Source organism: Streptopelia decaocto (assembly GCF_964273445.1).
Source record: "Streptopelia decaocto genome assembly, chromosome: 2".
NCBI classification, from domain to species: Eukaryota; Metazoa; Chordata; class Aves; order Columbiformes; family Columbidae; genus Streptopelia; species Streptopelia decaocto.
This window is the reverse complement of record NC_138655.1, coordinates 114357493-114384948: the sequence shown is the minus strand read 5'-3', so window position 1 is coordinate 114384948 and position 27456 is coordinate 114357493. Positions and strand designations below refer to the sequence as shown.

General features: G+C 39.4%; 1 protein-coding gene across 1 annotated transcript in view; it reads right to left on the bottom strand.

The window, feature by feature from the left end:
* Window positions 1-404: 404 nt before the first annotated feature.
* TBX20 (T-box transcription factor 20) overlaps window positions 405-27456 on the bottom strand; it is a 39909-nt gene continuing 12857 nt past the window's right edge. Inside the window, exons 5-8 of the mRNA XM_082044473.1 lie at window positions 25245-25403; window positions 21742-21818; window positions 10176-10285; window positions 405-6241 (exon numbers count right to left, since the gene is read on the bottom strand). Of these exons, the coding sequence (XP_081900599.1) occupies window positions 5901-6241; window positions 10176-10285; window positions 21742-21818; window positions 25245-25403 (687 nt within the window). The 3' untranslated portion in view covers window positions 405-5900. The remainder of the gene's footprint in view (window positions 6242-10175; window positions 10286-21741; window positions 21819-25244; window positions 25404-27456) is intronic.

Genomic DNA, 27456 nt, shown 5'->3' with positions numbered 1-27456 from the left:
CACAATCTTCACTTCTCCAGACTAAACAGACCTAATTCCTTTCCACTTTTTTCTTAGACTACATTTCCTAGGTCTCTGTTTATTATCTTGGGGTCCTGGGAACCCCATATTTCAGCCACTTATTTGGGCTCCAGTGGCAAACCCAGAAATTTTTCTGAATATGATAGCACAGCACTTTGAAAAAAATAGTTTGTGTAACTATCTGCAAACTACAATTGTATTTAACTACAGTACAATGGTCACTCCACACGAATCCAAGATTTAGACCACATTTTGCAGATGACCTGCCTTACCAGATTTTGTGCACTCTCAGAGAAATCTGGCACTGGTTCCGCTGTACTCAATGACTTGGTTAGAGGAAAAACAACAGAAGTAGAAAGATTTGGCCAAATAAGAATGATATATCAAAACACCCAATATTTTAATGAAAGAAACAGAATATCCACACATTTGCACTTCTGTACAATTTTTGTGATATATATATATATAATTTTAAGCTGTTTACAAATAACATTTAATGCTTCAAATATTACATAATGTTGATATTATATTTCTAGCAGAAATAAATATATTGCACTTAAAAAGAAACTTTTCATTAGATGTTGCTTCATAGTTTATGTTCATAACTTCTTTTTCCATAAAAAGATTTCCCCCTACCCCCACCCCATACACACAAAAACACACTTCAGTACATGGTGAATGTGCTCACGCAATGCATCATAAACAACAAAGTCAACACAGCAAACAGCAGAACTGTGGTACATTCTGTTAAAGAGGTTACATCCAGTTTTTTACCTTCCTTATTTTTAAACCAAATCTTTCCTCATGTTTCTGAAGGTACAATTAAAAAAAAAAAAAATAAAAAAAAAAAGAAAAAAGAAAAAATTGTTTAAATGTGCTAAAGGTAAAATACAGCAAACTGTATTTTTTGTCCTTAAACTATGAGAAGAAGTTACTTCAGAGTTTACTTAAATCACTGCTTAGATTTCTTTTAAAAAGATAAAATAAAGAAGTTGTCATTTGATAAACTAGAGACTATATGCAAGGACAGTTTATTACAGAGTAATATATATAAATCCTCTGGCCAGGAAGTAAGTGGTTAGTAAAGAAACCACATCTCCTGCAGCAGAAAATGCTCTGTAAGAAGTAGTGAGAATAAGTTCTCACTAAAACCAAAATTAATCCTGCAGTGAGTGAATGTCATCCTTCTGCAGATGATGAGTATAAGCACTGTGGCCACAACTCCCTCCCAGATTAGGACCCCTAATCATTACACTGATCTCACTGTTGCTTTTACCCCTTATCTAGGGGTAAATTACCACAATTTGTATTAACTTACAGTTTTGGAAAGCTCTCCAAGTTTTCACAATAATTTTCATTGATATTTCTGTTTCCTGATAGTACACACACATAAAGAGGATGTGGAACAAAATCAAGTTGCCAGTCCAAATGTTTTCAATTTAACCATAACTTAAAAGAGGTTAATTTTCGAAAGCTGTTTAGTATTGTTGGAAGCAGCAACATCTTTTTAGGTGTAGATGCCCATACAGTGTCCTGGCCTCCACAGATAAAGCCTTCTGGGAGAAAATTTGCAATTGCATTTTGCAGATTGTACCGACAAGTATATTAGCTATTGTACAACTTGCCATCTTTGAACCCATGAAGAAGCATTTCCATTAGAAACTCTGTACCTTTATCCACTTCATCTATGCTTGTTTGTCCGTTTATGCCTAGAAGACTACCACTGAAACACCATAACTTTGGATTTCTATCTTTGACAGCACCTCAGACCATAAAAAGCAACATTGCAAGCACAACAGCCAAATTTGAAATTAGTTTTATGTCCGGCTTCTCTTAGGGCTCCAAAAGTAGAAGAAAACCCAATTCAGACAAATGTATCTAAATCAGCTTTGTTACTCTTTGGGATGCTTCTGTTGGATTAAAGACCTGAGGCTTTGACTATCTATGGATAAAAGGGTAATCCAGAAAACAAACAAAAGTACTTGTAACACTTTAGAGGAGAATCCTACTCTCTTTGGAAAGCACATTTAGGCATGTTCTCTTCCTCTTCCTTAAAAAAAATATCCAACAACATAAACCAGCACCGGTTTGCTCAGCCAAGAGAGCTCATAAAGGTGAAGAGCACTTCTCATGGGATATAAAATGTGAATTATATTGGAAAATAAACTCTAGATTGTATTAGGCATTCCTAGAGCATCTACCAGCAACAGATGTTCTGTCCTGAAAGTGATATAGTTTTGACAACAGTACAGCAATTCCTTAAATAAATTACTGAGTTATTGTCAAAGTAGTACAGATATTTTTTTTAAAAAAAGAAAAACACTATTTCCCTCTTTAACCAATTAATTATGAATTTACATTCATTTTCTTCCAATTGTGAAATCAATGCTAAAGCTGGTTTGTAGTTGGGTTTTAGTCCTTTCTGCGGAGTTCCTATACTGTTGCTATCACCACAGTCACTGTTCTTACATTTAGACTTTATTTTTAGGCGACCATGCTGAATGAAATCCCGTCTCCATTACAGTCAAGAAATTTGCAGCTGACTTTATTGGGGCAGGAATTTAATCCCTGGAATCACTCCCATGCTGTTCTCTGTCCACAGGAAGGTGAGTGGGACAAGGGAAAAGAAACCTTGCGAGGTGGCAAGACCTCTTCATTGGGCATTGTGCAGTCTCTGTGAACTTAATCCCTTCAACCTCAACTCTACACAACAGGTTTCAGAGGTAGGATTGTGAGGGCAAAGAAGAGGAGGCAAGAACTGTATATACCTATTGACCTTATTCCTGGGGATGGCTCTCACAAGCTGCCTTCATTCCCTTCATTGCTAGAGATCTGCCCATGATTCTGTGTTAGTGGGGAACCTGGTGGGTTTCTGATGCAAAAGAATGAAACCATTGGAGCGCAGCATATGCCAGAGAGCAGCACAGGGAGGGATGAGCACACTGAAAGTTCGTCTGACCGGAAAAAGCAAGCTGTGGATTTTGACAGATAGTTCTGCATTGTCTACAATATGAAACTCACCACAGAGAATTTGGATGAGGAATTGGCCTTATCGTGTTTTTTCACAGGAACAGTCTACTGCCATATTTTTTTTCAGATATGAATCACATTTTATTCATAGTGAAAAGAACTTGTCTTTTATTTAATATTTTGGTAAATTATGTCAAAAGCCAGTTTCATTCTCCAGGAAGAACCTGAAGAATTTGCTCTGAAACAGTATCAAAGGCATTTCTGCATGCCAAACACTGGTGTTTTCAGAACAGGGACTGGGACAGGGCTAAAGAGATTATACAGTTTATTTCTCTGAATGTGCCTGATGAAGGAAGGACAGGTCACCATATGAGCAGGCTTTATATGACTTGGAAAACATGCCTAAATCAGCCTACCTGTTCGAAACTTATTTCTGGAATCCTGTAAAAGCTGCCTGCTTACTTGACCATTTCCTGATGGAAGTATCAGCACTAAAGCTACTGGCTTGAATTCTGAACCTAACCGTATCACCTGCAACTCCAGATAAGTTAATGGAGCTGAAGAAGGAAACAGAGGAAAGAAACATAATTTTCCCACAGGGTTTCGTGCATCTTGTTGTAGGACCTTCGTAGAACTCTAACAGAAGTGAAGCAACTGAAGGAGAGCGATTAAAATTTTCTTCCAAATCTCCCCTGAATTTCTTGTTTCTGTGGAATCAAATATGTACTTGGAGAGTTACATTGTTGTGGGGACAGTATCACCTAATTTCCTGAAAAAAAAGGGGAGTTATATCAAAACAAGTCATAAGTAGATGAGACCTTGCAACATGCACTTTTCAGGTGAATCATATAGCCTGGAGCAAAATCTGATGTTTGGAAACATCAAGTCAAATTCAGTGTCTGACTCTAAGCCATTCAAATACTGCAGAGCTTGGCCTATTATATTCATCTGTGCAACTCCTTGTAGTAGCTCTGAACTCAAAAACTGTAAATAAAAGTGTGGTTTTGTTCACATACAGACCACAGAAGTTGCAAATTGTCTCAGGTCATTTTTTATCAGCAGGTCTAACAGTGAGTGAGGGGAAATTAGGATGATACTGCAGATAGCTGAGGTGATTGAAATGGCCAATTTGACAAGATTTTCAATTGAGCTACTGGGATATACTTAAGATGGCCCTTATCTGTAGGATGCAAGTACCAGCCTACAGTAGAAACTGGGAAAAGCCTGGAAAATTGTCATTGCTCTGTGTGACGGGGCATGTAAGACATGGAAGTGGGACAAAAAAAGGCAGGTGACTTGCCTTGCACTTCACAGAGATGGGAGGTAGGTGACTCGGTGATCTGCACTCTGCTTCCTACCATATGATACCAACACACACCGGTCAAAAGTATAAGAGAATAGTGCCAAAAAAAGTCTGTTTTCCATTCTGTGTTCTAGGTCAACACAGACATTTAATATATGAGATTGGACTGCTGGTTCTTTTCTATCAGTAGATATGTTATCATCTATAACTTGGATGCCACTCTATACAGAAACTCTGTGTTGACTTCTTTCTTACAGTGAAATCCTGGCACCCACCACACAGAAAACCAGCGTGGCACTGGTTCTCTTTTCAGCAGTGCAAAGGATTCATGCTGGCTCTCTGCAAAGAGGTCCATTTTTCTTACACCTCTACAGTTCCTCTGTTGCCTTGGGCATAACGTACTAGAAAAAGTGGACAGTACTTTGAAAGAGAACCCTAATTACTAACTCAAAAATGGCAGATACGAACAACAACAACAACAACAAAGAAGTGTGAAATTCTGCACTGATCTTTTCCCAAGCAAACTCCACCTTTCTACTGGTACATGGAAAGACAGACAGTATAACCCTCGTTTTCCTGGCCAAACAGCTTGTAAAGCAACAGCCATGATCAAACCCAAGAAAATCAGAAAAAGTAAAAGGATACTGCAATGCCACTCATACCAGTCCATTGATTATAGTGTGATCTAGAGTCTATAAACTGATGTAGCCTGAAATGCAGTTATCTTGGTACGCATTTGCAGCTAGAAACAGGTTTCTGGTGGCAAGCACAGCAGCAAACAAGCATTGATTTGATATCTTGGGTTTCTAAATTTAAGTAACAGAATTTCCCAAATCAACATTTTCCTTCATCATATCTTAATAGACAGTTAAATTGCTCCTCCTAGGATATAGGACAAACTGTTTTTACAGACTGAAGGGTAGAACACACAATTACTGCTGCAGTCTTGAAACACTGTTCTTTTTTTTTAACTAATAGTGTTTTATGAAAGAAATGAAGGAAGAAAGAAAGACTTGTTAATAATTTTCTCTTTGGGATTATAGTAGCAACTAAGAAATACTGCTTTTGGTGAATATAACCCAGTCTTTCAAGAAGGACAGTGGCCTTCTCCACTTTGTCCCATTCCCAGCAAATGTATACTGAGATAGCTTAAAACAAGCTCAAAGATATAGCAATACTTTTTTCCTGTTTAGATGCATATCAGTCACAAGGAGAGATGAAGATGAATAAGAGTATTGCCTTTTTCAGAATTCATCTAGCATATGAAAAAAGACCTATACACAATTAATTTGTACACTGCTGCATAAACATAATCTCTTTCCACTAGGTATAATGCACCTTTGGAACAAGCTGCACATGACCAAGAATCCTGGGAACTTTGGGATCCATTTCGGCTGTGTTACACATAGATCTGTGAGCAGCTCCAAGCTGCATGCTCGCTTCTTGTGATCCCTCAATGGAGGAATCTGTATGCATAACGCATTTTCTTCGCTGGTTTGTTAAATGTTCAGCACTCCTCCCACAGGCCTTTCAGGAAGGTCGCTTGTATTTTTTTCATACCAAACTTGCATGTTTAAAATCTCACGTTTCTCTTGTCCTACATCAGTCATACAAACGGCGTCATCACTGCGGAGGAGTGACGCAGTCCCTGGATGGCTGCATAAGGACCCTGCTGAAAATAATGGTGGTACCTCGGCATGTGGAAGGAAGGGAAAGTGGGGCCACTACCTTGCATGGAGCTGGCGATAGCAGAGGGTGTCAGAGGCATTCCCAGGCGACTGTATGGAGGCAGAGATCCTTGGATGGGATGAGGAATAGGAGTAGCTATGGATGCAGTGCTGGTACCCAGGGCACTCAAAGACTGTGGATGCTGAAATCCAGGGAAACTGGTTGAGGAGGATACCCAGGAACTGAGGGACAGGTTATCAGATGTTGTAAAAGCTGACCCTGCAAGCAAAGAGAAAGAATGCCTGATGTTTGCACTGCAACACACAAAGCAGGTAAAAATAGCAAAAAGGGAAAAGAAGTTTTTCACAGCAAGGCTAATTTTAATGACAAGTTGTCATTGGAAAGACTTATCAAATACTTCTTCTCATATCTTTCTTTATATTATTCTTATTTGCCTGTTGCTGTCCTTATCACTGCATCTTAGACGAATTTTGATTTGAAGAAGCTGATTGCAGTGGCTTGAACAGGAAAATCAGTTTTGCACATTGGACATTTTTGGTATTAAACACCGAAGGACCTTATGATGCTACCACTAAACACTGAAAAATCTCTGATGTGAAATCTCACTGCATTACACCCGATTCCAAGACATGCTTGTAGCTTTTTATATCAGATCCTCAGTAGAACTACTCAACTTTTTTACTCATTTTTTTTCTAAAATTCTAGTCTGGCAAAAATGTAGAAAAATGCGATTTGCAGTACAAGTTATTATTTTGTTTTTAATACACGCCCCAGTAAAACTTGTCAACACTGCTCTCAACTTGACATTTTCCAAAATATAGAACAAAAAATTCTAAAACATCAAAATTATTGTTATTTTTCCAACTGTGCACAGTGCTCTAAGAAACAACATTGATGCTAAATCATAGTAAGAGGTGTGAGGCTTTAAGTGGAGAGCACAAAAATATTAAAAACTTGCTCCCAGGGTAATTTATCTACTTTTGAAAAGGAAGTGGTTTCTTTGCTATTTTTTTTTAATCTCAAAAATTCTAAAAATTGTTTTCACAAATCTTGCACATCTTTAAAACATTTTTTCTCTGAAGACTGAAAAATGAGGAGGGGGGGAGGAAAAAAGAAAAGGAAAAATGGTATATTTAAATTAGAACTAATTACTTATTTGATTTTGACAGTAAAATTTTGGGGAAACCAATGCATAATTTGTTTTGACAATTATAAATGGTCATTTTCAAATAATCTAGTGGTCATGTTGCCCTTCACCTCTGCATTTCCTCTATGCATCTGGTCATCATCAGATGTCTGATTTCTAGAAACAGGGAATACAATAAAATCCTATAAACTCTTATTTTTTTATTCCTATTCAAACAGTAATTCAATTCATGTCCCTTCTGTATTTTCCTTCTTGTCCAACTTTGTCCATTGAGAAAATGTTTCTTCCTTTAAGAAATAAATTTACTGGCAAGAATATTTGGCAAAATATAATTTCAAGCCAGCATTGCAAAACATTTTGAGAAAAAAAATGACAGGTATTAGTTTAATAAATCTTATTCTAGAAGATAGGTTCATCCAAATTGTGAGAAGAAAAAATACTAAGACATCTATCTGCCAAGGTAAATTTATTGGAATTATGTATGTTGTAGCCACATACTCAAAAAAAACCAAAACTATGAGCAAACACAATAAAAAAATGCAAATTATTGTTTTTAAAAAATCATAAATCTCTTTAGTGATATATTCTCAAATCAGAAAGAGAGCTACTCTTGAATAATTCCTCCTCTGGTTAATGAAACAAGTAAAATGGCCCAGTAACAGGAAAGAGAAATTGTGTCAGTTCAGCAATAGAAATGAAATTGAACCAAATCATGACCCCACCACTGAACCAAATCCCAGCTGCTGGGAAGTCACAATCCAGAGCCAAACTGTAACACCGTACTCAGAGACCAAAGCAAACCCCTTTACAAATCAGGGGATATCTCAGCATGATTGCACTACAGGAAAAGAGGGATGTGAACCTGGATTTGATAAGAAGGTTTATGTTTGGCTCTGTTCCAGGTGGCTACCATGAATCCTTTGTGTGGATGCTGGAGCACGGACATCCAGACATTATGCAATGAAGACTTTAATTTTGATTTATTTATTTATTTATTATCTGTTAATTCATTTGGAAAAAAAAAGACTTCTTGTGATATATATGCTACTGAAGGTTAGCCACTTCCATCTTTAGATGGCTGAAATTGACTGAGAAGAGAATGCTCTGGTTGTAGTTAGAAATAAATAGCTGTGATAGACCTTCTTTGTTCTACATAGAACAAAGTACATGATTCCATCTCATGAGTAACCTCCAAACGGGCCATTTCTTTCTCGAACTGTGATGGTCTCTAATTGCAACTTAGTACTCCAAAATGTCTGCCGTGTTTGCCAGCACCAAGGAAATATGCTGTAGTAGTAATTCTGAGGCAGCTGAGGCTTCAGAGACCTTAAAACATACACCGCACAGTTTGTATTTAGTTGTCGATTCTCATACATATGGAAGGACACTCCTCAATTTTGCATGCAAGCTAGTTTTCAAATGCATCAGAAGAAATAAAAATGTCCATGGAGTTTTTATAATACCATTATTTCTCTCCTCATATCTTGGAGGACTTTTTCTTAAGGACACCAGACCTAGGGAGTGAAGGCAGTATAAGGTATTCATCTGCAAGACCAGTATGTTTTACCCTCTGTGCATGACTCTGGTTGCTCAGAACAACCATGCCCTATGTTAGGACATGGCTCCCAGATTAGAAAAAAGGTAGTTACTACAACTCATCATCTTCCTCACTTACTCATTTGCCATATTGCAAACAAATGCAGAACTGTACCCTGTATATATTATACATAAAATTAATTTTAATAACCTACTACATCCTCTGAGACCTTCCTCAGGATTATCCTCAGAAGAGAAAGGCTCTGAAGGCCAGTTCTCATATTGAGGTTCACCTCTTTCACTTTGTCATTCCCAAAAGAGGACATCATACTAGAGAGAAATGTAATTCTTGGAGAGAAGGTACCTTGCTGTGAGCAAGTCTGGCAAGGGAAAATTGAACACTCTCTTCAGCAATAACTGGCCTAGGATCTAAGCTGATAGGAAGTGAGGCAATCCCCCAGAAGTATGTGAAAGGATGGCATGGTACCAGCTGAGGAGTTGCTCTAGAAACTCCACAATCTAAGGAACTGCTCTTGGAATAGACATGTATGAACAAGCCCACCTAAACACATTTTGCATTGTGAGCAACTCATGGTTAAAAATATGTGTGTTTTCCCTGCACAAGTCCAAAGGGCTTATTACCAGAAATAATGCTCTTATCTTAGCAACACTGTATGAAGTTGGAGGACAAGACAAGGGCACTGCCAGTCGAAAGGCAGATAGAACTGCTTTACTTCAAGTGGCTGTTGCATATCAGGCAGGTCATGAAGTCAACATGCAAAGTATAATGCAACATGAGTTTATGCTAGTCAGCAATCCCACAAGATGGGTTTAAGATCTGTTTCCAGAGGCAGACTGTGACAGATGCAGTTTGTCCAGTGAGTATCCCCACAAAGAACAACTCTGCTACTTCTTTTGTGATTGCTAAAGTAGACAAGTCATTCGATAAAACATTTGAGAGTATTTGCCTCAGCAGGAAAAGCACATTTTAGAGACCAAGATATAAAAATTAAACATCAATTTTCCAGGAAGCAATAGACTTTTCTTCCTGGAGAAGCAAAGCAGGTTAACAGCAGCCTCGTCGAAGATGGGCAGAACCAAATCCTCTGTTCACAGAAGGCTGAAGGGGCAAAATAATGGCACATCTACACAGTAGTTTACAAGTGGTGCCGAGCCCCAGTTAGTAAGTCCTTCCAAGGGATGGGGAGTGTTAACTTGTTCTCAGCACCACAGTAATGAAGTTGACTATTTTTCAACACTTTTGAAGAGGAAGCAGAGATAGTTCTCTTCTAATGGCAAAGACTGCATAGGCATCTCTAGAGCTTTCTGCTGACCCACCCGCACCAGTGCTGTAGGCATATCAGATATCTGGAAGAGCCATAAAGTAACAAGTATTCTTCTTCATTATAGGACTTCATGGCAGAGAGATGCACCAGAGAAATGCTATGGTCCTCCTTTTCTCAAGCATAACTAGGTCCCCAAGTTTACCTCACGAGCATATTTTCCTACCTCTGCTTTGTGTCACTTGGCTGTCATCTCCGAGATCATCTTCTCCTCCATAGGTTCGAATGGGGGATCGGGCATAGGAATGCTTTTGGATAAGGCTCTCCACACTTTCTCTGTGAAAGGAAAAAACCTACTGTATCAATAACACCCTAAACAGCCTCCTAATTCATTAAGTTAAATACAATGAGCATGCTCCCTTTTCCCTGTCCAGATCACAGCCTTCTCACACAGACTCTCCAAAATTACTTGACAAAAGGATTACCTCATAGCATGTCACTTGGAAATTCTGAGTTTGGCCTGTGGTGTTTTGACCTTGTTGATCGCCTCTTACCTCTGTGGTACTGTTTCTTCAGCAGAGAGAGTAAAGTACACTTTCCACTGTGTTTCCTGAATGTGGTCTCAGGCAAGGAATATAAGACCAGCACTCTTCACAAATTTGAAAATACAGCCTCTGGGTTTTTCATGCTGAGTGACCAATATGGGTTCAAAGAGACACCTGTGGTCCAGCTCCTTTCAAACAAGCTTTCGCATCACACCTGACCACCTCATTGGGTGTTCTCCAATTTTTTTCTGAAATCAGGGGCAAGAGATATTAATAGATGTGTGCAGAGACAGCTCAGCTCTAACCATGCTCTCTCAGCATCAGGGCTGAGGCCAGTTTGTAGCAGGAAGTCTACAGATTCTACCGATCTCGTGCCATGTCTATTCTGGGAGGTTAGACGTGTCCGCCAGGCCCCTTTGTCGCTGGTGGCACAAAGCACTGAAGTCACCCAAACAATTTTTAAATAGAAGGAAAGCGTATCTGCACGATAAGCCATAGCAGCTTGGAAGGAAGATCCAACCTTACACATTCCCAGCGCATTTCCATGTAAGTGGATGGCATTATACCAAAGATGAACACGACCAAGGCACATTTCAAAATGGCTTTGACCTTCTGTCCTAATTTAAGAAATCTAGGTAGCAATAGCTGTTTAAATCTGCTGCTTGGTGAAGGTCTTATCTGAATTTGGCCATTTGGCCATTTATACTTGCTGGTGCCCTTTGTTTGGAGACTCTGGCTGTTGCAGAAATTCCAAGGAAAAAAATTTTCCAAGCAACATGATAAATCATAATGGCACATGTTTTCCTTTCCTACAGAAAGCCCATTATGGTCATTTCGTCCTTGGTCTATCAGTGGCATCATTACTTATGCTAGTCTCCTCGGAAAAAAAAAATGAATAAAAAGGGGATCTTATCAAAGTGATTTACTTGTGTCAGGACTGGAAGTGGACTGAAAGCAATGGCAGTTCCTACATAGAGGATGATATAATTGAATTACTGCCTTTTAAGTGATTGAAAACAGTAGGCATATCGGAGCTATCTCAGAGAAGATTCTACAAAGAAAAAGACAGATGGCATTGTTTACATTATGTGCTGAATGCCTCTTGAAACTTTTTTTTTAAGAAGAAGAATGTGAAATGCAAAGAATTTTACTTAACCAAAAAGGCTATCTCAGATGAGTACAGAATAAATGAATAATGAAATAGACCTGTGTTGTCTGAGTGATATAGATACCAGTCTATAAACATACTAACAAGCAAAGAATTACTTATCTTCAAAGGTCTGAAAAATAAATGTGGTTCAGGTGATTGGCTGTATTGTCTCTGTTGACTTTATTTCTATAAGGTCTGCTTATAATGACAGACATTACAGTATGTAATAATATCCTGATGTAACAGAAACAATGCAGGCTCTAGTTTTAGTGCAGTGGGCCAAATTCATCTCAAAAACATTGGATCCAAAGGTGGTTTGGGAATAAACTCACCCCAATAAATTTAGTTTTGAATTACCTACAGGGATTTAAAGCTAAATCAAATGCCCACAATTATTGCAAACTAAATTCTTTCCAGATGGGTTTGTATGCTAGACAGAGAACTCTATTATTCTGTGTGGTTGTCTTCTTTTAAAGGAAAAAGAGAGATGACTTCTTAGTGAACCTTGATTCTGCAAGGTTTGAAACCAGGAAACTATGTGGTACATTTATTTATTTAATTTTTATGTTGTAATGTTGCAGGTAGCATGCCACATGTTTTAGAAGATTAATCTCACTCATTGGCACAAGAAGCAAAGGTTTTTATGGCAGAGGGAATGGTCTAACAAAGAAACTTGGATCAGGGATAGCAACTCATTTCACAAAAGCTGTTCCTTTTGTGCAGCTGGGATTTGATATTCCAAACTGTATATGCTTATCTAGCCTAAACATGTTAGTGGTTTACACTATAATCACAACACGCCTGCTAATTTTTAATTTTAGAGGGTGAGGCTGTGGTTCACATTATGAGTGCACAGCACGGAAATTCAGAATTTAGGTACCCACAGCCTTCAGGTGGACACTCTTCTTCCTACATGCAACACAGGCTGTATATAAACCTCCAAGCAGACGTACAAAATGCAAAAGGCTGAGCAGGAAACCACCTAAGTGTGCAAAAGGAAACAAAGAAAAGCAGAAGTGGTGTATTTTCTCTACTTATGAAGCATAACTCTGAGTTATCCCACAAAGCACTGTTTCTTCCATATAACAAAACAAGAGCTGAAGTCTACACTCAGGTCCCAAACAAGTGACCTAATTGCAAATTAAGGGATAGTCTTTCTTGCCATTTATTTGTGTTTAAAAGGAAAAGGGTGGTGGCATCTGCACCATGCTCAAATATTTCATGCTCAGAGAACAACTACCCAGAGATCAAGTCTTCTCAGAGAAGAAAGGAGTTTCAACTCATCTAATCTATAGAAACTTGTGGAGTTTCCTACACAGGTTGGAAAGAGGACCCCAAACATCTCCACCCTTTGAAGACAGGGGTGCTTTAGGACTTGCTCCAAAGTAGATGTGTAGGAGGAAGCAAAACCTTAACAAGAAGATTTAAGGGCCTGTGAAATCTAGTTCAAAATGGAGGAACAAAGCTGGCAATCTAGAACACAGGTTCCTGCTTATACCTTTTATTCAACCATGGTGAAAAGGATTTAAATCTCAAAATCTTCCTGAAAATTCTGTTTATGGAAGTGTGAACTGTTTAGGATATACAGAACATAGTGGCCTGTAGAGTGTGTCAATAAAGTATTTTTAAAGTATTATAATTATAATTATAATAGGAGAAGGAGGAAAGACCCATTAATTTAAACCCCTGGCTTTGTGGTTCTGTATGCAACACCTTCAGGTATCTCAAAGTGGTTCAAAGGATTTATGGAAATAATTTTATAGATTACTGAACAATAAATCAACATTTGCCATTTATGATTCTGCTCAACAAAAATAATTAGCAAGTGAAGAGTATGGTGGAATTTTTTTAAAGCTTTCCTTCAGTTTTCTTCAGAGCTGATCCACAGTAACCTGGCTGAACAACGAAGTGACTTCCAGTTACTCTGTGCTCAACTTCTGTACTTTTGTTACTCAGTTTGTAATCGGACACTTGTTTTCTAATAGTTTGACCTAACAATTTTTACCTTTTAATGTATCTTTGAACTCCACAGTTTCTTCTGGTAGCAAGAAATTGGCGATAAACTTTGTTTTGAGAGACAATCTGCCAGTTGGATAAAGGAAAGAGGTCTTTCTGTCAAACTATTTTGTGTGATCTAACAACAATTTTCAGTCTTCCGGACTGTGCTCTTCAACTCACAGTTATCTTGTAAATATCCAGAGGAGGAGAAAAGCACACACTCAGGCATAACGTATCACTACGATTAAGCTGTGCTTTGTGCACAACTGGATAGTAGTAACAGATGACAGGCTGGAGAAGAGCAAGTTAGGGGCTTAAGCTGTATGACAAAGAGAAAAAGGAACCATGTGCCAAATAAAGAGGGGAAAAAAAAAAAAACAACCCACAACAAAAAACCCACACAGCTCATATTGGCTAGCACATCCACAAGGAAGACACTGAGGCAGGATAAATGCAAATAAAGGTAATATAGAAAAGGAGCTTAGGCTGATCCCAACAATCTGCATTCTGACAGAAGCACACCTTGAGCCCAGCCCTGTAAAGAAACCTGTGCTTATTATGAATGGAGCGCTTATGTCCTTTATGCAAGAAATAAACCAGGAAGTTTTGGACCAGGAAACCAAGGAAATGAAAGGTTGGGAGAATTTATCACTTTGCAAGGTTTTAGGGTACACAGAGAACATCTTGCCATTCTGCAGGTTTTAACCTCTCAACTGAACATTTCCCTCTTGCCTCTGCCAGCAACTGATGTCAAAGCTAAACTTCCAGCCAGGGATGCTTTGTGTCTTGCAGCTATAAGCTGAGTCTTCAGCCTTGTTTAGTTAACAATGCCCTGTACATGCAGAATAGTCTCAGAGGATCAAAAGTAGAAAGGAAAATCCTGATGTGGCTGATAAATGATTTACTGACACTTTATAGACTAAACCCAAGATCTTGCCATGGATATGAATGGGGAGATGGCAGAAAACAGAGCTGACTTGGGAAGCAGTTGAGGAGCAAAGCCCAGCATGAGGATGCTCAGTCACTTTTACTGTCAACCGAGGTTACACAAACTCTCTTGGGAGACGCTAGAGTCCCAGATTACCGTGAGCAGGATCTCCAATCAAGATGGAAGAACAGTGCTTCTTTGTAGGTGGGGGCAGGCATCTCTTTGATGTTTCATGTCATTTTTTCTGCTCCTTTTGCTGTTACTCCAGCTGTGCATTCACAGCAGGCTGGTGGTCACCATGACTCTGATTCTGAAGCTCATGACCAACAGCCCTGCTGATATGGAAGATGGCTCTCCTGGCACCAATGCACTGTCAACACTGATGCCTCTACATGCTTGCACCTGGAGCTGTGGGTTTTCCCAAATTTGGCAGAGAGCACACCCAAGGGATGGTAATGTAAGCCTACATTCTCCCTTTGGGATGAGAAGGTTCGAGGCAATATATTTGATTTTGACAGAAGGTGTTAGGAAAGCTAATCCAGAATTATCTTGCTGGAGCCAGGCTTGGGTTAGTATCCATCTTAGATCCATACCATGGCTCCAAAGAGGATGGAGTTGATGACTCCACCAGGAGCCAGGTTCAGCCCCTTTGAAGACAAAATACAAAAGCCAGACTGCGATGAAAAAGAACAGGTGGCAGAGCCAGGCACTCTGAACTCATGTCCTCTGCAGAAGTTATTGCCTCGGTTAGGAATGGCTACAAAGAGTACAAATTTCAGGGCAAGACTGAGCAACCTGTTAGTGTTTTCTCTTTTTGCCCTTAGTATCCAAGTGCCCAAGTATCCAAGTATCCAACTTTTTGCCCAAGTACCCAAGCAACAAGGTAAGAATATACTCAGGATCTGCTCCCTGTTCCTGGTGTCATGGGTTTTGTCTTTTTTCTTTACAAGAAAGGAAATGTTAAAAAAATAATAGAGGGAAAATAATAAAAAACTGAAGCTGACAACCATGTTTTACTTGGCCATTTGGTTCAACACAAAGAAAAATACAGAACAGGATATAAAGTGTATGAATTATCAGTTTGCAGCCTGAATGACTTCTTTAGTTCTACATTTCAAAGGTTTCCTTTTTTTGTAGCTGCCAGTTAGTATGTTTGGAAGAAAGCCCAGATAACAGAAGACATCAGAAGTGAGGTGAGGTGAAGACAGATGGAATAAATGGGCTGAGAAGGCATAAAAATAAACTTGTCGGAAGTAGAAGTTGCTTTTTTTTTTTTTAAGGGAAGAGATGACTAATTTGTCCAAGATACAAGTGCTAAAAACAAGGCTGCAAAATAAAAAAGCAACAACCCAAACAAAAAAAAAAAAAAAAAAAAAAAAAAAAAAAACCAGCACAGCAGGAGGAACATTTGTTCCATAATAACAGCTAAGAGTGAACAACAAATACTGTCAGTACCACTGTTCAGATATCTCACAGCCTTCATGTTCCTGTGACTTTTAGTTGCTATTTTACACATGCATAAAGATACAGACACGGAATAATTTGTTACATGTAGTTGCTCCCATACTGGTAAACGAATATTACAGACTGAACATAGGAACCTAATTCAGCTCTGACACAGAATGGACCAAATTATTGACCATAACGAGGTAGCTCAGTTCCATTGCTTGGACTAAAACTAAACCGTTTCTGACCAGGGAAGAATCAGGACCTATCAAACTACATTGTCTCACATAAGCTGAAGTTTAATTTGTCCTGAAAGCTGATACACAGCCAAACACTTTCACACAGAGTCAAAACTATGGGGCAAGTGTTGGATGGATGCAATACTCCAAGAATACATATGACTTTAAGAAAGCAGGGAAATCAGAATTAAACTATGAAAAAAAAAAAATCTAGATTTCTCTGACTGCAGGAGAAAGAACAAGTGTATCTCCAAAGTGGTGTTTACTGGTGCCCTTGAAATAAACATCTGACTACTGATGGCAATCCTGGAAGAGCTATAATATGCATGGAGATGATGTAGCCTGGCTGAAACCGTGACATGGGAAAAGTAATGACACTTTAAGTAGACCCACCCCTCTTCCCTCAACTGCAAGTAACAATGAACAAAACAGTTACCTTCATATAGGGAATGGAAAAGAAATGTACATTTCTATTCTTTGACTTGGGATAAAAGCACACACTTGCAAATACACATCAAATATTTTTCTTTGTATATTTTTTTTTCCCCAAATACAGGGACACAACTCTAACATAACTAACTTTGGGGAGCTCCACTTCGCCCAGTGACAGCAATCATTTATTTCTGACTGTCAGGCAAAGGATGAGAGGTGAGGACAGAGCGGTGCTGTTAAGACTGGGGCTGGGGGAAGTACCTGGAAAAGTCCCCCTGGGGTAGAAAGCAGAGGTGTGATCTGACATCATCCCCTACCCTTATGCACACACTACACCTGCATAACATGAGTGGAAAACTCTAGCAAAATGAGAGTTTAGTAGTGCGTTGCACCAATCAAAATATAGATTACAGAAAACCTATGTGGGAAAAAGAGTGCTTAAAAAAAAAAATCATGAGAACTGAAGGAAATTCTTCAAAAGTCTAAATGTAGGCAGGTAGTTCTTTCTAGATGTCCTAAGACATCCAAACCATCTGCAGTGGTCTGGAAGGGATGATACAGAAAATATAGACAATCCATCTACTACTCTGGAGCAGGAGGTGGAGGCTGGAGTAACCTCAGCACATCTGGAAAGGCACCAGATACCAGCCATTTAGGTACCAGAGTCCCTGGTGTTTCTCCCTAAACTCAGGACTTCACTTCTCCCAACCTAAACACAGGAGATGATCTCCCATGGCTGGTTGCTGACATTCACAGACTGAGAACCAGCTGAGAATAAAATATCAGCTGGTTAAGTTTGGCTTGTTGGCAAACTATGACAAAGCCCTACTTAACCATGGACATGGCAGTAGGTCATCGAGAGAATATATTTCTGGCTGTTGGTAGGGGACTTTTAAGAGCCAGGGAAGTTCTAGACTAGCAATAAGAAGTGGGAATGGACAGATCATTAAGCACATGGTTTTGACTCCTACTTCAATGGGGAAGTGTCTATATCCAAGCATTAACATCCATTTCACTTACAGCCTTGTAAGCCAGTACAATGTGTTTCCACATCTCAGACATGAAGTTCCTCAGGGGAAAATTCAGAATCTGATTACCATGCAAATCCCACTGAGATGCTGGGGTGCAGGTCTCTTACTTCTCCCATCCCTTTAGTCCTTCCTTACTGCAGCCATACTTTTCCCTATTGCCTCCCGCATACATGTCTACTTCCCAGAAGCATTATTTGACTCGTGCAGACGGGTATATTGCCTTAGATCTCTTTACTACTTACAATTCCACACCCTGAACTTGCCATTCACATGCTGGATCAAATAGAGAAACAACATTCAGATCATGATTATGATCTGTCAGTTCTCGTTTGACCATTATTTTACAATTCAGGAGTTCTGTTGACTCAGACTCTTGAAATTATCACCTTTTTCACCAGGTTGTTTGCATTATATTTGTGATGGTTTTATTTTTTTATTGGGTTTTAAGAGGCTAATTCTTCACAACAACTCCAAAGAAATTCAGGCTCAAGATTAAAAAAAAAATAATCTCTTGGATTCTGACTGTGCATGGGTTTGGCCGTTTTGTTCTTAAGCAGAAGCATAAATATACTCCTTTAAAGCCCATCTCCAAAGTGAATTGCTCATTATAAAACCTGCATTAATCTTTTTCACAAAGGTGGCCATTGAAAGAGATCACATCCACTTTCCTGCATTTGCCATCTCATAGACAACAACACAGGATGTTAAGTTCCACATTCTGACAATCTCTGCTAAATGTTCGTTTTTTCAATCGCAACCACTATGGGAGCTTTTTTATAATAGAGGAAATGTAAATACCATGTAAAAAGATCAAAAGGTGAGTCAGCAACTTATCTAAATCACAGTAGTGCCAGATAAGCTCTGCCCTGTTGCCATAAATAGTTTACCACAAGTACTATATGGAAAGAGTTGATTGTGTAGGGAATCTCACATCCTACTGAAAATTCTATATATACCAAACTGACCAAAGATTTTTTCGATAGTTAAAAGCTTTGTATATATACCTATGATTACAAGGAAACCATTGTAAGGTATTTAGAAAATACAGGCACTTCAACAGCTTTTCTGTTGCCTATCTCCTCTAGCATTTTGCAAATTTCACTACCTTTACATATATTATTTTAACTCCAACACATACAATGCAAACAGATTTAATCCTAAAGGCATTTGCAGCTTGAATTTTCTACATAGGGATCGTAAATCTAGAGTGGGAAGCCTGAAATCGTTAAAGTCACATATTTATAAAATCATATTCAATTAGGTTAAAAAAGTGCAATTTCTGTCATCATGTCATAAAAAGATGTGTTTTTCTCTCAGATCTACTATAAAGAAAAGCTCCCTATATTGTTACAGATAGAGGCTGTTTTCAATCAGTTACAAGGAGCAATCCAATTACTGGATGGTTTAGTGCAGTAACTGACTCCAGACTAATTTAATTTCTTTAGGTCTCTAAAGATCAATTGATCTGATTTGTTTCCTTCCCCAAAGGCTGTTTAGGAAAAAGCAGGCTTAAATACCTGGAAATGAAATACAAAGCTCTGTACACTTTCACGCTACTTAGGTCATTTGGAAAAGCTGGAACTTGCGATAAATGAGTGCTCTCTTGGCCCCAACATCACAGGATGCTTTGCAGGAGACCATCAGGATCACTGCACAGCACTGCAGAATATGCACATACGTGCTGTATGCAGGCCTGCTTGGGCGCTTCCTACATGCATGGAAGGTATTTTCACAGCTTCTAGATAACGATTTAATTTTCAGGAGCTGTTCAAATGTGCGTTTGACCTGCATAGTCTTTTCCCTGGAAAATAAGTATTTTTCTTAGACAGTGATCTTACAAAAATAACTAAGTTTCCATCTAGACTAAGCAATAGTCATTCAATGTATCATCTACATCTTGTAATGCATGTCATGATGTACATCAAGCAAGAAATTCTTCCTGTTGACATATCTCACTTTGCTATTTTTTTTGCTTTACATCATATTTCATTAAGTAATTTTCCTGGCTCTAAGATGAAATCTATAGATGAGTGGGCACTTGGAGAATGACATTCTCATCTGCCTGAATACTTTAGTGCTGAAACTGAATAAAACCCTTGGTATTTCTGGACCATGTCAGATAACTTAGGAAATTCTCAAACGGTCTCTTACCAGCCCTATTGTGTGCTACACTTTTACTATCTCATCACTTGATGCACTGTGCAGCATCTTTTTTATTTTGGTTTTGTTGGGTTTTGTTTGTTTGTCTAAACATTGTTGTTCCCTAATCAGGGCTAAGATTTCCAACTTAAGTCAAAACAAGACCTGAACCAAACTTGGACTCCCAAAGTCAGAGTTTTAATGTCATTTCAATACTTTTCACATTCTGTTTCCTGTATTTGTTGTAGGTTTCACATTTGGTTATCTTATCTTTCATGGCAACATTCGTGCCTGGGCTAGGCTGCCTGTCTCAGGCTCTATTCTTACACTTATCAATAAAGGGCACTGTGGTTTATGCTCAGCATTTCTGACTTCATGCCATGTGCTGTTATAATAAGATGTCCTCTGGAAAAATTCCCTTCATATCCAGCACTACGATAGTTGGTTCATCTGCACAGAGGTAACTAAGTTTTTCTCCCAGCTTATCTATTCAGACTCTGTCAGCCCTTGCAAAGTTGTTTCATTAGATATCGCCTGTCTGTAAAACAAGGAAACTGAAATGTGAAAAGTGAAAGTATTTTCTCTTCCAACAGGTTCTTTCTTGACTAGTTATTACAAACAAACCTGAGCTTTGGTTGATGTTTACCTTAGTAGTCTGTCAATACAGGAGCCTATGCTATTTTAATTAAATTTGCTTTGTTTGGGTTTTTTTTCCCCATTTTCAACTAAAACTTTCATTTTGGAAGCATTTTTTAACAACTTTTCTAGTGTGCACAGCAGTGTACAAGCTTGCTTTCCCAAATTACTGTTTTTTCACCCAGTTACTCAACAGATCACTAATGATCCGATTACTAGTAAGGTATAAAATACACCCCTATTTCCAAGCCACGAACCTGCTTAGATTTATGTGCTTCTGAAATGGTATAAAGACTTTCTAGAGCTGTATGTTATGACTTCATTGAGCAGTTTGTCCCCTGTATGCACCCATGAAAGATGACTCACAGATACATCTGGATATCCCCACATTAGAGCTTACAGAGTTTTGGCCTCTCCAAAATTTCTTTCATGATTGTGTGCTCATAGGAAAACTTGGATGTGCTATATCCATCTCCATTGAGTTCTCTTCCAGCCTAAAGAATGCAGGCAGCTTAATTTGCTTCATTTGCCAAACTATTTGACGTGATATCATAAAAATGTGACACGCTGGAAAGCTACCAAGAGATTGAAGTTTATTTCCTACTCAACTGAGGGTTAATGCTTCTGTCTCTATGGCAGCAGTTGCTTATAATGAGCTGTACACAAAACTCAACAGTTTCCAGATAAAGCTTTCGCCTGATGCAGCCTGCAGTACAATTTTGGTGAAACAAAAATGGCATCTTTGTCGTCAGAGTGGGAGTTATGGGATTCATTCTGATGGCAATAATTGCTGACTTCAGTGTCTGGGACTGCTGAAGTGTATTTTGGGAAGCTCCCCTCTCTCTTTTCCACTGTGTGGAGCAGTGGGGAGCTATAAAGATGTTTTTCACAGGACCATTGCCCTTTTTCCCATCGACCCAATTCACAGCCCTCAATAGGATTAAACGGCATGATAAGAAAAAAGCTTTTCATTCTGAAGTTGTAAAATGGACCCTCTCCTCCTTCCAAGAAGCCCCCTCAGGATGATGAATACATCAGCCCCAACTGGAACAGATGTCAAAACTCAAAAAAAGCTCTCCCTTCATAAAGTTTGTAAGTATTTTTAAAGGAGGTGGAGGAGACTTACTATATGCAACAAGATAACGTTAAAATGCACAGCTTCTCAGGAGTTGAAAGGATGCTTTTCCTACAAACCCTCTCTTCTCTTTATCTTATCTGCATGGAAAGTAAACAGAAAGTCCCCATTACCTCTCGATATCAGTGAGTCTGGAAGAGTCCCGGAATCCTTTAGCAAAAGGGTTGCTGTCAATTTTCAACTTGGTTATCTGGAAACACAGAAAAGAGCAATGCAACATGAATATAGTGTTAAGGTATTGGAGCGTACAAAGTGTTAAACAATCCATCCTCCTGACTTCACTGCTAATTTTATCCATGTTCCTGTGTGTGTGTGCACGCTAGTCTTGATATGCTGCAGAGCTGGGAAGGCAAACCAGAGTGTATTGTACACACGGCAATGGAAAGACTGGAGGCACAGTGAGCTCAGCCTTCACATTACACAGAGCAGGAGGAACCGGCCCAGGGCACAACATTGCTGCTTCCAAATACTTCACCAGCATGAATCTGTTTGTCTTTTCTGCAAGCAATGCACAGCACCCTGCTAATATCTGAGCCTCGTTGGTGGAGCTTCACACCAGCTACTATGAACCCAAAGTAGGAGCCACTGCCTGCAGACCCGAAGATGTTTCCTTGGTTCAGCCCCACCTTTTTTTTTTTTAATTACTGGAATGTAAATGTCCCCATCCAGACCTACCAGCCATGACAGGGGCAGCTTAACTGTTTTTGCATGGAAGGAAGCTGAGGAAAGGAAAACGTGGGGAGAACTCAGATTTAAAGTGACACAGGTTGGGTTAAAGGAGTAACACCATTAAAGCCATCACAGTCCTGGAAAAACAGAGATCTTACAACCAAAACTCTCCTCCCTTCTTCAAATGAAGCCACAAACCTTTCCAGTGCATTCTTTCCATTCTGCCAGAGTAACCCACTGATTAGGAGTCTTTCTGCACCAAGGCATCGGGGGTCACCTTAACTTTGCAGTGAAACTTTTCAGCATAGCCTGTAGCTTCCACTGTGCTTTTTGGGAGCAGGCAAAAAAAAAATACACCTTGTGAAGTTTTCTAGCTGTCCAACCAAATGAGATTTGGTGAATAAAACCTGAGACATCATCATAATACTCAAATTTCCCAGCCATACTTCTTCCAATAATTAAAAATAAGACTATAAGTGGGAGTTAGAGATTGACAAAGGACAACACAGGACCTATACTGCAAGGCAGTGAATGCCACTAACTCTAGCCCACGAAAATCAACAGCTCTCAGCATTTCATACTGAGTAGCTATGCCACCCTGGCTTTCCTCAAAAAAAGCCTGTATTGATGAGGCCACCACCTCACTTTTAATAGCTGGCTTCTGAGACTCAGAAAGAGAGGGACAGGCTTAGAAAGGCAAAACCTAAGTATTTAATTACTGATGTCCGGTATATGAACGATGTGTTGAGTGGCTGCTCCACCATCCTGGAAACCTCACTGCACCCCTGGGCTGCTCCCTGCCCTGCCTGGCATGTTGGATCCATCCCAGGGCCAGCTCTCTGGGGAAGGTCCTTGCTTTGAGGTGCTACAGCTCACCAGTTGTCCCTGCAGGCTGGGCAAGCAGTGCGGGACCTCAGCTCTGGCTGAGAGTTTGAGGCTGTTTCATTGTGCAGGTGCAGATGATGGAAACTACCCTGAGCCTTGCCACAGGACCTTGTGTCATCCTACTCCCAAGATATCCATAAGCCCTTGACTCGTGGTGATGTTGCTAAGAGCGGCGGGTTAGTGGCTCATGTCCAGCAAACATTTTTATGGCAGCATTTTGAGAACTACCTTGAAAAAAAAAAAAAAAAAGAAGAAAATTTCTAAATAGTTCCATTGACTTAAATCACCAACACACCGAGCCAACTGCACTGCAGAATAATAAGGATGTCTATTCATCTCTTGAGCGTATTTTCACCAATCAAACTTACATTTTCCTAATATTAAAGATTTGGTATGACATCACAAGATAAACTTTTTGTATCCACCGAAGCCAGATGAGACTCATGGTCATTTATGGCCGTATTTTTCCTGAGAGACTGTCTCACAAACAATCAGAGAACATCTGCTAGAAAGCATTTTAAAATGAAATCTGACCTACAATTCAACTCTGTGGCAGTGGTTTGACTGTTTAAATAAATGCATGCCCTTTAAATTTTAAATTATGAGATAGTTTGTTGAAAGTGTAATGTATTTAGCTTTTATCTAATAACCTCCAGAAATGTAATCAACCCCTCCTTAAAACAGTTCTGAAAGAAATGGCAAAAATGAGAAAAGGCTCCATTTTCATTAGTCATAAATAAAAAGACAGCATCAACCTCTAGGGGTTCCGGAGATGTTCCATTGAGAAATTTTACAGGACTCAATGTATACGCTTTGGGAAGGTTAGTTTAGACATGTCTCTAGTGTAAATATCAACAGTAAACACAGATCCATCCTACAGAAATAAATACCAGGTTCAGCTGGTTTTGTGCCTGTTACTATTTTGCTGGTTTCTACAGAAAGTGGAAAAATCTAATTGCCTGTCCAAATATTATTTGCTTGAGATTACAGATGCTGAATGCTTTTTCTGCAGCATTCAGTATACAAATCTGAGTTTTAAATCAATACATTCTGATATTAAAGCCTTAAAGCAGGATGTCAGGTCTGTCATAAGGATCCACTTAATGCTACCAGTATTAACTTCATAGCTTCTTTGTCCCCCTATACAGTAGTTTTGTTTTATTCATTGCATTTAGAAATTAATTATTTCTTAATATGAAACAAAAGTAAAGACTCTTTAAAATAAACCAGCAGGTACACTGACTCTGTGATGCTGCCTGCCCACATGTTTGAACGGTACTTATATTTGTCTTAACTTGGGGGAATCAGAGAGGGAAAGAGGTTTGGTTTTTGTTTTGTTTTTTCTTTTAAGTGACGTGGTCATTAGGCCCTTAAAACACACTCTGAATTGCACTGAAGCCACCAACATATTTCACTGACTTAAATATTAAAGCCTTATCCACTGTCAAGCAAAGCCTCCGCTCTCCGGTTGTTTATATACTTCCTAAAATTACTCATTAGCAATCCATTGTTATGATCTCCTCCATTTTGTATATATTATTCACTGGCATGCAAATTGCAATTCAGACATCTGGATGTAATCTGGCAGCCTCCGAAAAGCACATCTGAGTGATTCCCCTTACGTCTGAGCCTTACAGCTTAATTAGACGACTTTTTAAGCCCATGAAATCATCCCGTGCAAACCAGAATATCTCTCAGCTAATGGTTCATGGTGTGAAAGTTCACTGCAAGTAAGAACAGTTCCCTAATGAGGTATAAGTAGAAAAGGACTAAATGATAATATGCAAATGGCTTTGTATAGACAAAAGGGAAGACAAACAAAAGCCTCTTTCATGCCATCTTTACTCCCATGAATAATCCTTATAGCTCTGTGGAGTTAGTAGTACTACCCACATATGTAAGAGTTACTCCTGAATATGAATTAGATTGGGCATGGTCACTACAGATATTGGCATGGAGAGGTAGCTTATATCAGGAAGCTTCTTAGTTTAGATTGATGGAAAGAGAGTTTTTGGCAGGGTGGGATTTAGTCAAATCAGTGGAAATCAACAACTGTACTCACCAATTGATTCTGGTAGGCAGTAACAGCAGTAAAAACTGTCTCTGAAAATATAAACGTCCTGAACTCTTCCGATTTCAGGTTTAGCAAAGAAGCTGTGTGATCCTTCTTCTTAATAATGTGGACCCTTGGCTGGTACTTGTGCATGGAGTTCAAAATGATCTGCAAGAAAGAGTGAGAAGGCATTGCCCTGAGAGGAAGGTTAACAGGACCCTTGGAGGCTACAGAACTGTACAGGGGAAATTTTAGATATATATAGATAGATAGATCTATATATATATCTATATATATAAAATTAACACTGCAGAGGAGACATCTGAAATCTAACTGGCCAGGGGTTGATTTCCAGACAAGGTCTACAGCTTCTTTGGGCAGTTCCCAAATTTTAGGTAGAAAAGCAGGCATCTCAAGAGCTAGTTTCCTCTCACTCCTACGCCACCGGTGAGCACACTTTCTGAAGCACAAATACCTGTTCCTACAGGTGAGGTGTTTTACATGCATAATTTGCTATTGCAAGCGTGTGTCTCAGTTTGCAGGTGGCAGCTGCAGGTGTAAATATGTAACTCTTGAAAGCTCATGAATGAGAATTCACACTTGCAAAACTGTGCAGAATGAAAACAACCGGGAACCCCTCAGAAAAAAAATAATAAAAAAATAAAACCCAACCCCAAAAAACCACCACCAGCAGCAGCACAAACTGCCTGCCCCAAAATAAAACTCCCCAGATCCTTTCACTATGGCAAACCTCTAAAGCAAACTGCTGCGAAGATGCTCTTCACTGCAGACTAACAAAAATAAGAGCAATGAGGGAAACCAGTACAGAACTCCAAAATGACCAGGCTTTGCCACTATATCCTCATTAATAATTGTTTATGAGCTCCCAAAACAATTCCAAACCTAATGCATCAACTAACCAATTTCAGCATTCACTGGAGTCAAACAGAGTCCCGCTTGCTTCGGTTACCACTGGCTGGAGGCCTGTTTGGCTGCGTCTAACCACAGTATTACAATATAAGAATTAAATACAGAGCTTGGCTCACACCAGTTCTTGTTTTGGACATAATCACAGTCACAAGACGAAATTGGCAATAGTGTGGGTGGTTCTATTTTGCAGGGGCCATAATGATGTTACAGGCAGGTCTGTACATCTGGAATAGCTAATGTGCATTCCTCAGGAAGCGTTAACTACAGCTGAAACACAGCAGAAGTGGTACAGGATTTCATGCTCAATGAGAGAGGTTGCACATTGCATTGTAGCAGAGAGCTTAGAGACAGCTTGGTCACGGCTAAAATTTCCATTAACGTTTTCTCTGCTGCTTCTTTGGGGCCAAATATTGCTAAGAGTCGCACTATGACTTTGGGAGGGGCATACAGCAACAAGAAAGTCACTACAGTGATGGGGGACAACCATCCTGAAAGTTGCACATGTCTACTTTAGCAACTCAGGTCCTTTCTTGAATTACTTCACCATTTTATGTACGTGCACACACAATGGCCATTGACCTTGCCTTTAATGTCCTTAGCACTTTTCCTTCTCTTTGCACAATTTTGCCTGACCATCCTAGTAACTTGGACTGCTTTAAGCACCTGGAAAGGACATTTTAAAAGATGGTGCATAGATGGTTATGAGCTTACCAAGGGGTTGGCCCACAGAGCTCAGCGCTTCCCATTGCCTTTCAAGGCTGCATTATCCGCACCGAGACATTACATCTGAGCAGCAGCCGAGCGGAAGGAGGAAAAAGCTGTGACAGAGCAGCTCCCACACATGCCCTTCCCTTTTACTACTCTGTGAACTTGAATTGTGATAAAGAAACTCGATTTCTCAAACTAGACTACGTAATCCTTTATGAGAGTTTTCCAAAACAAAAGTGCACATGGATAACATCCCCTGCCATGATGCTCTACCCTGCACATTCCCACTAGAGGCAAGTCAGTTCATTCAGGTACAAAATAAGCACTGAACATAGCCAGGAGGTCACAAAAGACCCATGGCCAAGGTTAAACTCACTATTTCTTTTTCATGAGGGTGTGTGTATGTGGTGGTCTACCTGCATCCCCACACAGGCCGTCAACATTGCAGCATTCACTGATATTAAAGTCAGCAAGAGACTCCACAAAGTTGCTCCTTAATATCCATGCATCTTATGTTAGGACCATCAAAACAGCTTAAGGGAGTTGGATACACAGGCTGCATCCAAGGGTGGTCTCAGAGTCT